General features: G+C 31.2%; 1 protein-coding gene and 1 pseudogene across 1 annotated transcript; one reads left to right on the forward strand and one right to left on the reverse strand.

The window, feature by feature from the left end:
- The first annotated feature begins 859 nt into the window (after positions 1–859).
- LOC100793297 (pentatricopeptide repeat-containing protein At5g14820, mitochondrial-like) lies at positions 860–2,967 on the forward strand (annotated as a pseudogene).
- Positions 2,968–4,817: 1,850 nt separating this feature from the next.
- Positions 4,818–5,850, reverse strand: LOC100782674 (uncharacterized). Its single transcript, XM_003545994.4, has one exon. The coding sequence runs from the start codon at positions 5,624–5,626 to the stop codon at positions 4,946–4,948; it is 681 nt and encodes a 226-aa protein (XP_003546042.1). The 5' UTR covers positions 5,627–5,850; the 3' UTR covers positions 4,818–4,945.
- Between the last annotated feature and the right edge of the window lie 7,837 nt (positions 5,851–13,687).

The following is a 13,687-nucleotide window of genomic DNA, read 5'->3' on the forward strand; positions in this document are numbered from 1 at the left end:
CAAAATTCTTCTTTGAGATGGTAATTAAGCATGTCACTTTATTTCTTGAGTTTAATTTTTAAAATTCTAATTTATTTTTTCACTTTTAATTACCGTCCATCTCATTTTTTCTATTGACACTAATAGGGGTGATAAGGTAAAGTATTATACCTTTTTTTTCTATACCACGGATAAAGTATATTATACTACTCATTCTCATACTTACAAAATTTATTTATTTTTAATAAAAAAAAGCCTCATTTACAATAGGAGTGTTCGATTTAGTTTGATTTTTAAAAGAAAACTCATCTCAAACCAAACATAAAATTAACACGCCATTCAATTTGGTTCAATTTATAAGTAACATTCAATTTGAATAACTAAACCAATTCAATTTTTTACAATTCGGTTTAGAGATTTTTTATTTTTTAATTTATTAATACAATGTAAATTTTAATAACTTAGTTAACATAATCATTATACTATAATGATATAAAAAAATAATTTTTATTTGTATTTTAAATATTTTAGTTGAAAAACAATATTTTTATACTACCATTTATTCTTATTCACTTTCATATTGACATGCTCTTAAAGGATAACACAAACCATAAAAAGGTCAACAAAAATTCAAATATATCATAATATTTAGGTATATGATTTAATAAGATAAACCAATATCATTACACAACTAACATATAGAATATATAAAATAAAATGAGAAATTAATATAATACTATAAAATTATAAGAAATTAAGATATAGACATATAAATTAATATAAATGACTAAATTATATGTTTTATAAAAAAAAATATACTTTTTTTACCGCATAAAGGGTTTTGTGTATTTTGTGGACCGTACGGCCAATACCATCCTTCATTGCCTCACAAACACCTAACTCCACTCACTACACTTGTCTTCTTTTATTCTACTCTCTATAATGTAAATGGCCCTTCAATGACTCTATCTCTTGTGAACAGAACCAGAACCTCCTCCAACATTCGACCTTTTACATTGTTCCTGCGCCACCACACAGATTCACAATTACCTCATGGCCCCTCCTGCGTCTTCTCCACCACCGAGCTTCGCTCTCTCCGTCAGAGACGACCACCGCAAAGACGAGGAGAGCAAGTGCGCTTACCTCATGGTTGCTCTCTGCCCTTGTCTCATTTGCTTCATTATCCTCTTAATTGCACTTTCTATCATTCTCGTTGTCAAATTCCATTTCTTTTGCCACACCCCTCTCCACTCCTTGCTCTACAAAAAAAACTGCTGATTCCCCATCTGGCCACTTTTTCCGCCTTACCCTTTTTCCATTTTCATGGAAAGTTTCCGTTTTTGAATTGTCCTAGGACATTTTCTAGTAATGCTGATTCTGTGGTTGAGAATGATGATGGTGGTGGTGATAGTGATAAGGGTTATGATGGTAGAGATGTTAGTGGTGAATCATGTGCAGATCCTGCTGAGGTTGAGAGGGTATGCAAGGTGATTGATGAATTGTTTGCGTTGGATAGGAACATGGAGGCGGTTCTTGATGAATGTGGGGTTCGGTTGTCGCATGATTTGGTTGTGGATATGCTGCAAAGGTTCAAGCATGCTAGCCGGCGTTCCGGTTCTTTTGTTGGGCTGGGAAGAGGCCTGGGTTTGATCATGATTCTAGAACTTATAACTGCATGATGTGTGTTCTTGGGAGGACTAGACAGTTTGAGACCATGGTGGCAATGCTTGAGGAAATGGGTGAGATGGGCCTTTTGACAATGGAGACTTTCTCCGTTGCTATCAAAACCTTTGCTGAAGCAAACCAAAGGAAAAAGGCAGCTGGGATCTTTGATCTAATGAAGAAGTATGAGTTTAAAGTGGGTGTTGATGTGATCAATTTCTTGCTTGATAGTCTCAGTGCGGCAAAGCTTGGTAAGGAGGCACAAGCCGTTTTCGAGAAGCAGGGTGTGGAATGAGATGATTGATAGGGGATTTAAGCCAGATATTGTTGCACATAATGTTATGCTTGAAGGGTTGTTGAAGTGTAAGAAGTCTGATGCCATAAGTTGTTTGAAATCATGAAGGCCAAATGCCCTTCACCCAATGTTCGGAGTTATACAATTATGATACAGGACTTCTGCAAACAAAAGATGATGGGTGAAGTTGTAGAATATATTGATGAAATGGTAGATCGTGAGTGTCAACCTGATGCTGCACTTTACACGTGTTTGATCACTGGGTTTGGAGGAAGAAGAAAATGGATATGGTATACAATCTACTGAAGGAAATGAGGAAAAGAGGTTGTTCACCTGATGGGGGGACATACAATGCTTTGATAAAACTGATACTAGCCAACAAATGCCAGATGATGCAGTGAGAATATACAAGAAGATGAGTCAAAGTGGCATCAAACCAACAATTCACACTTACAACATGATAATGAGATCCTATTTTGTGACAAAAAATTATGAAATAGGTCATGCAATTTGGGATTAGATGCATCAGAAGGGGTGTTGTCCTGATGATAATTCCTATTCCGTATACATTGGGAATGTTAGAGAAGGGGATGAAAGCTCCTCAGCTTGATTATAACAAGTGTGCTTCTGATATTTCTAAAATTGGGAATGCTGTCATTCTTGAGGAGTTAGCTCGAAAGATGAATTTTGTTGGTAAGTCTGAAGTGTCTAATGTCTTAGCTAGTTGGGGCTGACATGATGAAGAAAAGTGCCAAGAGAAGAGAGCCTACAACATCTGCTAGGCAACTTACATGATTACCTGATTGAGTTACAATTGGCCAAGGACCCCTTTGGTCCAAGGATGTTATAGCAACACAATTCCTTTGAGCTAGCGATCATGTTTAGATTCTAGTTTTAGTGTGAACTTCTTTTTTGTACCCCTGCTCCATCTAAAAAAAAAAAAAACATTATTTATTTTGTATATTGCTGTTGGTTGTGTGTATAATGGCATGTACTAGTTTGAATGAAACGTCCGGCCAATCCTTCTTGAAGTCTTTGTCTATTTGCTGTTTTACATTGCAATTTGCAGCAATAAACAAAATTGATATTTCTGAATATATAAAATGCATGTGCATATTCCCTTACACTAATACGGGAACAATAGCATACGTATATCAAAATGCTCGATAAAGATCTCTTTACTTTCTCGGTTACATGTAATGTAATCTATATAAAATTGACAACTGGGATACTAACGTCGATGCTCCATACTATGGATAGTTATTTCAAAAGTACTGGTGATAATTTATAACCACTATACTCATTTCTCCTTTTTTTGTTGAGTTAATTTCTTATATTTTAAAGGTTTGTTTACTCAAATTAGCAATTAGAAACATGGACGAGTTTGGAAATTTTAGTAGATTCAAAGCTGAATGACCATGCTAAAAAATTTATACAGGATAAAGGTAAAAGACTAATTCTATATTTTTTTACAATATTATTTAATATCCTCTTACTGAAAGAAAAATATTAAATGTTTTATATTTTTATTTAATGTATTTTTATAAAGTGTTGTAAAAATTAATAAAAACATGTTATAACTTATAAGAATATAGCAGTGAAATACTTGGCTACAAGCTGCAACCAACATTCTATTTGGTAAAGACAACTTTCTTTTATAAATTTAGGATGTTGCTAACCAATGTCCTAAGGGTATCAATTAAGAAACTAAAAAGAAAAAATATTTTGTTTAAAATCATAAGAGAGAACAAAAAAGATCATGGACATCACAGTTTTTTTATTTCCCAATAAAAATACTTTTTATTTTAAGTTTGTTAACATGTGTCTAGTGCTCTTTGGATACTTGTTTATATTAGTCATAAAATTAATAATGGCTGAGTGTATGTTTGGTTCTCCATTTAAATTGTTGTTGCATGAATTTCCAGATAAATCTAATGGTCCAATGCAAAATGAGCACAAAAAAGAGTCATAATCTGTTGATAAAATTACTTATTGATTTCACCAATATTTAGCCAAACGTCCTATGAGTGGTTAAGTTGTTGGAACTAAGAAATCGACAGTAAATCTATCAGCATTTATGCAACTATGCCAGGCCCACCTTCATTGATATCCATTCAGTTATTAAGGTCCAAAAATTTGGATCTTCAACTTCAAGTACTACCAATTTCTGGCCCAAATATTTGGTTTTGACCTTCTGTCGATAATGCAACAAAAAAATGTACACTCACATAATTGGTGATGTGCCAAATTTTACCCCTCATCGTGCGAAAATATTAAAAAGGAAGTCATGAACAGTAAATATTGTAAATTTGATTCGGGTCAAATTGCATGAGATTTTAATTTGTCCATATATTTATTCCATATTTCTATTGGAAAATGGTAATAAAAAGCAAATGATGAAGAAGAAAAAATTGAAAGCTGGTAAAAAAGGATATAGAGGAGACAAAAATCAATCGCTTGTGCAGTCCACTTTAAATTTAAGTCTACGTAACAACAGTCACTGAATAAAGTGAATATAAGTATAAAATTACATGAAAAAATGTTTAATTTTTATCAATCCATAACTATAAAACTTTCTTTTTGGTGTATGTATAAGAAATGATATATATTACTTATATTCTCATTTTTCATACATTCCAGTGAAGGGGGGAAAGAGATCAGAAAAGGCCGAATGAGTTGGTATTTAATTATGTGCAAGCTTTTTCTGGTTGGGGAGTCAGATACTTAATTCTGTTTCGCTGTAAGCTTTGTGGCCTTAAATTTGATATAGAAATATTCAAACATGACATGGACCTACCGCAACAGAAATTGTCTATGACCTACAATGATCTTAAAAGCTGAGATGCATTCCCCTCCTTTAGTCTGAAATTACAATGTGGAATTCCAGAAAATCCAGAGAAGGAAAAAGGTTAAAAAGCTGCTGCTATAGCAAAAAGTTGAACAAAATTTCAAAGATATGATAAGCAAAATATATGTAATACAAGAAAAACTTGAATAACAAAAAATTCATCATCTAACAGTGGAAGCAACGGTTTGAGCCCACCACCTGAGACTATCTTTTATGTCAATTTCATTGTTCAGAGCAGGAATCTTCCAATTCATGAGAGGGTTCTCTTTCTTTCTCCTTTCTTGAATCTTCCATGCTTCAGAGAGGTAAGGTCTTTGGACTGAGGATCCTTCAGAATCCTCTTCTTCCTCATCACTCTTCCCTAACCTTTGCAAGCCAGGTATGATTGAAGCCAAACTTGAGTCCTTATCTTCCTCTGAGAAAACAAACCCCAAATCCATGAACCCTTTTAGCTCCTCAAATTCAAGGTCTGATAAACTCTTGCTTGACCTTTTCTTCCTCCTTTCCCTATTCTTAGGCAACAATACTAGTTGATGCTGCACCTGTGCTGCTTCTGAGTCTGTGACATCTTTTCCTGAGAGAATTGTTTGAAGCTTTGGTGAGAAAACTGAGTCTGGGGAGAGAGAATCATCCTTGAAACATGTCATGGAACTCAACTGGTCGCTCATGGACCTGCTGTGACTGCTTTGGATGCGTAAAAGCATTGGTTCTTCTCTTATTTGATGATCTGAAGAATTCTCATGAGGACTTGGTGTTGGTGAACTTGTTGTGTGTTCCTTTAAATTTTGATGCCCAAACCAGCATGAATCATAGAGCTTCAAGACTTCTTCTGCATCCATCATGAATAATGGTGGCTTTGGAAACTCAGATGAGCCTTTTGAACTGTATTAGCAGACGAAAATTGTCAAGACTCAAGACATGGTAGATATATATTATACCCTTGATGACCACAATGCCCTTCATGAACCCTGAAATTACAAGAAGAATTCAACCAATCATTTACACGTTTTGGATTTGAGACATTTCCTTATTAATGTATCATTTTGTTGTTTATTATATGTATTTACTAAGTGGAAAGCGTTGGTTTTGGACAAAAATGAAAGTGTTTTGGAATGGGTTGGCTTTAACAAGAGGCAAAAGCAAAGGTTGGTTATGGCAAAATAATACAGAATTATGAATGTTACTAGATAAAGCCAGATATGAGGTTGGCCAATGGTTGATGTCAACCACTGTTGCCAATCTTTTTCTGTTCTCTTAGATGTTGACACTCTTTTGTCACATCTCTTTCTTGTTGGTTTGGTGATTGCATCAAAGCTTTCATGTGTAAACTATTTGCGCTAGCAGTAGCAATAACAATAATTGATAGTTGCTTCCAAACTACACAAAATTGAAAGCCTATCACTGTGGTCGGCATTAGATGCAATTTTCATGCTAATTTTCTAACAGTGCTAGAGATCTTAGACTTACAGATACAAAACTTTTTAACGAAAGGTATCATGTACCTTTATTTTTATTTTTGTGTATATATGGTTTTGGCAATTTATTTACTCCATAAACATCATTTTCGTTTGATATTTAAAACTGTTTCTGATATTTCATAGGCGTCTCATGTTCCCTTTTTTTTCTGTGTAATTAAAATTTGTTGTTAAATTACATAAGTCTTATAATTAAATTAAATTAAGAATCAGATTGGAATTCACTTCATGGTAGTTATGAATTGATGTTAAATTAAACTTCACGTGATTAACGAATCACGGCGTTATAATAATTCAACATGCTGCTACCAAATTATATTATCACTTTTAGTTACATCATGTGTGCTGCTGCTACCTAATTCTATATATTCGCTTTTAGATACATCATCTGTGAACAAAACAACGACAACAGTAGCACTCTTCTTTTCATTCTTTCCTAGTTTCCTGTTCTCTTTTTTTCTAATTATTTCTCTCTTTCATCGTTCCACCTTCTCTCTATGTTACTCATATACTTCTGGAAGTTTTTCTTCATCCAAACATAAAGATAAATTTTTAAAAGACTAACACATATATTTCCCAAATATTTAAAGATAATTTAGAAAGAAATGATTTTTGTAAATATAATATGTCCTGGTATAAAGTAACGGAGTGGTCTCTGTTGTTTCTGCCACATATATACATTCCACAATCTCGTGGTTGGGTGAAGTCAAGCACCAGAAAAGCATTTTGGGAATATTCTGATAATAAACGTACATTGTTGGTGTGGCTGATTCAATCATTCAGCGAGGAGCCTGATTACACACGTGCATCTCGTGCTGCCCTCACAAGACAGTACTGTTGATTTATTTATTTAAATTACACTAGTGCTCTGTTTGGTGCAGAAGAAATAAGATAAAAATGGAGAAGAGAGAATGCAAATAGAGTTGAGGAAAAGTCAGGTTGTTTGATAGAATTGAGATAATGAGAAAAGAAAATACACGGTCGGACAATAAAAACCGTCTGATGAAGATTTAATGCTCATAAATCATTTCAGTAAATTCAACTTAAAAATACCCATCATTTGTTCATCAGACCGTCCATATTTCCGACTACGTAATTGTGTGACAACGGGAAATTCAAGTCCAAAATAATACAGTAGGTGTAAGTAAGGACATCTATCCTCTCTGGCCCAAATTCTCCTTTAGCTCTCTCTAGTTCCTTTATCTCTCTACTTCCTCATAATTTTTCTTTCATTTTTTTTGTGCTTTTGTTTTCAATTCTACAAATTTAAAAAAATAAGAAACTATAAATAAATAAAAAGAAAATGACTATTTTCTAAGGATAGAATCAAAGTATGCTACAAAATAAATAGATAGTATTTGGTGAATCAATTCATTATTACATCAATATTTTTTAAGTTAGATCTAAATTTGTGATGATGATAGGTTAATTAAGTTATTTAGGAAGTGATAATTAAGATATTTATATATTTAATTTTTGTTTGGTGAATGTTTTAAAAATTTGATAGTTATATTAGACTTTAATTTGAATTTATAAATATTTTAATTTTAATCATTTGTTATTTTTAATTTTAATCTAATGATTGTTATTAGTGGCTATCACAAGAATCTATTCTCTATATATATAATATGGCAGGTCCAAAAAAATTTCTTATGGGACAAGAAATGATTTATAATATTTCTAGAGAAATACTAGTGATTCTTTCTATAATACTCTGTTTTTCATGTTTTTCTTTGTGATTAACTAAAATTTGTTAAAATCACTTATTTTGATAGTCTCACTTATCATTTAATGATCTTTTTTTATAATTTAGATATGAGATTCACCAAAATTGGTAAATTTAAAAAAATTTAGTGATTTCCAAAGAATGTGTTGGAAAGAGAGTATCGTTAGTATTCCTCATATTTTTATAAAAGAAAAATATCATGAACTTTTACCAAATACATAACGTTATGACAAAAAAATTAAAATATATATGGAGACCATGGAAAAAAAAAGATCAAATTGTACTCATTAAAAAATAAAAAAATCTAATTAAACATTTTTAAAATTAAAAAGATCAAATTAAACCTAAAAAAATAAATTAGAGAACTAAAATAATAATTAAAACTAAAAATTAGAAGGATATAATAATAAAATTAGTATTAATTTATTCCCTCTTTTTAATTTTTTATATTTTTTGCATACATTTTTAAAAATTATCTTATAAAAGCAATACCTATTTTTTGATGGGAAAAAATTATTACACATAGATAAAAGAAAACAAAACTTGTGGGATTAATTTTCCCCTCACTCAAATATATTCGGGTTGAATAGGACTTATTTATTATAAAATTAATTACTCAATCCAATTATGATTGGGTGCACTAAAAAAAAATCATAATCCATTGATTCAATCTTAGCAGATTTAGTGATCGAGCACAACTTGCTTGCTTAGATCGCTAAGAAATGGCAACAAAATTACTCACGTTGTCTTCTCTGAATTGTTTGTACATCGTCATAACTCCCGTTGATAATAAATTATAATGTGTTAATAATCTAATTAAACATAAAGGAAGTTGTCTTAATTTATTTATAATTAAATCAATTAACTTAACAAATTTTAGCATTTTAACTACCAACTTTCAAATGATTAGCTAATTTTTTTATTATATAGTTACTTTTATGACTTTCAATTAACTTTTCAACTACTTTTTTCAAATATAACCTAAAATAAAAATGGTAAAAGTGAGAGGAAAAAATAATAAGCAAATATATTATGAAGTTTAACACTACTTTAAATAATGTCTGGAAAAACGTGGTAAGCTAATGAAAAAATGGTATAAGACAAGGACAGTAACACATTCATCGTATCAAACACTTCTAATTTTTAATTAATGAAATTTATTCATTATAAATTTTTCTTGTACGCTTGTAAGTTGTAATTGACAAACTGGACCTTTTGTCTAGAAAACCATCTTGCAAGAGCAGGTTCTGGAAAGCTCGGCTACAATTTTTTGTGCTACATTATCTTATGACTTAATTTAGGGCATTGAATAATTATAAATTAATGCCTGAATCATAACCTGTTATTTTTTTAGAAGCTGTTAATTTATTTCTGGAAAATATGAAAAAGAAAAGTTTTTAAAATTGACAATTTTTTACCATTTAAGGTTTTGGCATCAAACTTATTAATTCGATTTCTAACTTTAATAATTATCATTTAATTTCTGACTTTAATGTGTGTCAATCGATTTGATTTTCTATTCACCGATATAAATTGATAAATGTAAAGACTAAATTAAATTCATGGGGCAATATTATTTATAGACTTTTGGTAGTGGTATTATTTGTACACTAATTAAAAAATAGATTGTTGTAAAATTACTTAATTTAAATTTTAAGGAGATTTTTTTATCGTTTTTCCATGGACTAAATTTACAAGTGACTATACATTAAAAAAAATTGACAAGTGATTATAATGTAGGAGATTAATTTGATTTGATGTATTACTTATTGAGAGATTACTGAGACCGTTGCCAAAACTTTTCGGTTGGGAATATTTAAACTTCACGAATAAAGTCTATTACTATTTACTAGCTAGTTTATTTCGATAGATTTATAAACTTATTGAAAAGTCTTCCTACAAAGTAGACTTTTAAACAATTTTTTACACTAAGTCAAACTTTAGAAAAGATCAAATAAAACCTTAGAAGAAAGCATATTAAATAATTAAATCAAACCCATATACAACATATATAAATCTTAACCCATTTTTACCTCTAATTAATTACTACTGCCTTGTAATTATTCCCAAAAAGACTTACAGGTATCGAGGTAAACAACTTTGAGAAGCTGCTCTGATGCCAATCGTTTGAATGGAAGTTTTTGCCTATTTTATATCTATATATCTAACCGTTTGTATCATTAAAAAAAGACATAACTATCAACAATATTGGTTATAGATAATTTTAACATTATTTCAAACACTGTTGTGGTCCACATCAATAATATAGCGTGGATATATATAGCTAATGTTTGCAGGGTTGAAAATGGCTGTGTATATATCCTGACCAATAAGCTAGCTAGTGACGACTTTTCTGGCATTTTGCAGACTTAATTGTTTTGATTGTGCAGTCGTTGTTCGATGAAGCAGATAAAAAAATGTTCAACCCAGAAAAAGGGAAGGACAACACAAATTCAAAGAGAGATGTGATCAATAAATATTGATGCTGATAAGCCTCTAAGGGGTTCGCACGTGGAATGTGAAATAATGGAGTTGTATTTGATATGTGTACACTTACATATTTTGATACTTGCTTAGTTAATATTAGACAGAAACAACCACGAAACTAACAAGTATGGATTTGAATTACTCGATTCACATCATCCAGCTTGGGACATGCGTATAACATATATTATGGTTAGTTACATGACTATGACTTATTGACACTCGAACCATTTTTTAAAATTTGACGGACAATATTTAGAACATTGCAATTTCTAGATTGTCATACGATTTAATGGAGTATCTAACTAATCCCTCACGCGGGGGCGGGGGAAGGGGGTTTTGCATTTTGTTTCATTTTTTCTCACATTTATAGATGAATAGTGAAAGTAATAACTTACCCAACAAAATATAATTGTTATACAACATATAATAATTGAAACATTAATTTTAGACAAATTAAATTAATTAATTATAACCAGTTCAAATTTTTATTAAATTACTATGTTAAATTAAATATATGAATAATCTAAGTAGAATTCCAGTTTAATAGATTGTCAATAGTAAGAAATTAAAATATCCAACTCAACTTTTGAATGAATCCAAATAGGCATCAACACAATTCTATTCGTGATAAAAAGTCTTATACTATACTAATGGTTTGAATTAATCTGTGTCTATACAAATTTTATCTAATAAAAACTTATATCGTTAATTAGTATATATGACCATATGAATTTACACTAATGTTTGATATATCACACTAATAATTAATTTTGTTAATGTAAAAGGTTTAACGTATATTATCAGTGCATTAAATGCATGTTAATATTATAATTAGCAAGCAAATGTTAATATTATATATGTGTCATATTGTTAGTAAAAACTTACAATGTATATTAACAGTTTACTTTTCGCTAGACACAATTGCAATCCTAACACTTAATTTTTATAGCAATAATAATTCTATTAATTAATTACAATACCTTGTTAACAATTTATCTTATTGGAATTTGTCAACTGCTGACTGGTACGCGCGGATTCATCAAGAACACCTTGTTTTACTGTTAAACAATTCATTATTAAAATGTTTATTTCAAAGACCAAATTTAAACCCGTGGAAAATGCATACGACTAACTAATCCTACACGGCTACACAAAAATAGTAGATTCAAGCGTACAAGTGAGCACAATGTTAGGTCATGAAACTTATCATTTTTCTGAGCCACAAGAAAAATTCGTTAGAGGAAATTTCAAAATAATACATACATAGTATTTAAATTTTTTACGAGTTTAACAGAAAAAATTGAAAATAATTATTTAAATTCGATGAATGGAAGTGCAACTTCATATATAAATAGATCAAAATATGCTACACACTAGAGGGGAGATTAAAGGAAGTACATGCAATAGCGGTTGCACCCAAATGCTACTAGCTTTAATTAGTAGGACGTAGCCACCTACACGTTAAAGAACATCTGGTGGATGGCACGTGCTTCACATTATTATCATAATTTCTGCCTTTTATTAGCATGACCTTTGTAGTTTGGAGCATGGCATTGTACCTTTCTTCTTCCCATATATGTTAAAATAGTTTAGCGTGTGTGCAGGAGTATGAATTGCTGGGCAAATCTCCTTTGGCAGTTTCCCTGGCCACCTTCATGACCTGAATGGACATGATTGAGTGGCCAACTAAGGAGTAATTGGAACATTTAAAATTAAAATACTACTATACTCCTATCTCAAATCATGATTTTTTTTTTATAACTATGTTAATTGGAACATTTAATTCTCTAGTGAGATCTCAAGATATTTTCATAAAATGCAATTCTTTTGATCATTTTATGAATATATTTTAGTGTTGGAAATTAAAAATGTATACCAGATGTTGAACACTTACAAAAATCATTTGTCTACTTTGGACATGTATCTGTGTTAAGAAAATGTGAAACTTGCAACAGTGAAATTAAAATTTGATATGCCTAACGATGCGTAGGGACGATGAAGCTTGGCCACATGATGTATCCCATGCTTCCAGAATTTTGTAACCCAAAAGTTGGTGACAGCTAGATCCCTTATAGCTTAAATTCTAGTATATGTATAAGAAGGTTTTCTTGATTCCTTTTTCCTTTTTGTTAGGAGTAGCATGCATGAATCATAATAATACCATCATGACATTGGAGTATTTTACGGACACAAAACATCAGATAAACAAGAGGCCTACTTCATGCACACAAAAATCACAGATACATATACTGATATACACACATCCAGTGTGTGGATGTACGTAGTATAACTTCGTAGTTTGTGATAAATTTCAGTGAAAAAAGGGAATCTGAAATATGCAAAGAGAAAATTATGATATAGACATATCCTTGAACTTTGAAAATAATTGATGAGGACAGAATCGGGAATCAGGATTATGAACTGGGAACATGGAAGAAACTTCCAGCGGAATTGTGCTGGCATATGCTCTTCCTACTCTTTTCAATGGCATATCCAAAATTTGGTGCGATTATTACTTGCTATATATAGGACTTCTATATTATAACATGATAACCTTAGACACAGAATTGGTGCCGTAAGTGTGAAAGACGTGCTGTTGAGGAATGACAGAGCAGTTCTCCTTTGGCAGAGAGAACATGCACAAGCATTCTTCTGGTTTGACAAAGGAGAATTATTGTCCTGTCAATTTCTAACAGTTTATGATCAATGCATTAATTAAAATAGCTGTTTTCTTTTCTTTTTCATTTTCTGCTAGAGACATGTTTTAGATTATTGTGACAGTAATAAATCCATTTACTTTCCTCCTTAACTATCGATTATATGCGGATAATTCTTCTAAAACTAATGCCTTTTTTTTCAGATGTGAGGAAAATGGACAGTGAAGAAATTCAATTTTAATTACGTGACGTGGAAGTGGAAAATAGCAGAGATTTTCCAAGATTATGCCCTTCACATGAAAAGCATCCACAGGAAATGGCTTGTCTGTGGAAAGTAGCCACAAGAAAACTCTTATTCAATATCATGTGATTAAATTAATCAAAAGTGAAATTTAGGCTAGTAATTTTTGTTAGCTACATTGCTATTTAACTGTATACAAGTTAGAATACTAAATAAACTACCTACAGAAGGCAGAAGGATCATACATCGTGTTCTTTATTTGACAGATATTAATATTCTCTCAATGTTTAACAACAGAGGAGATTTTTGTTTTGGTT

Source organism: Glycine max, chromosome 15 (assembly GCF_000004515.6).
Source record: "Glycine max cultivar Williams 82 chromosome 15, Glycine_max_v4.0, whole genome shotgun sequence".
NCBI lineage: Eukaryota > Viridiplantae > Streptophyta > Magnoliopsida > Fabales > Fabaceae > Glycine > Glycine max.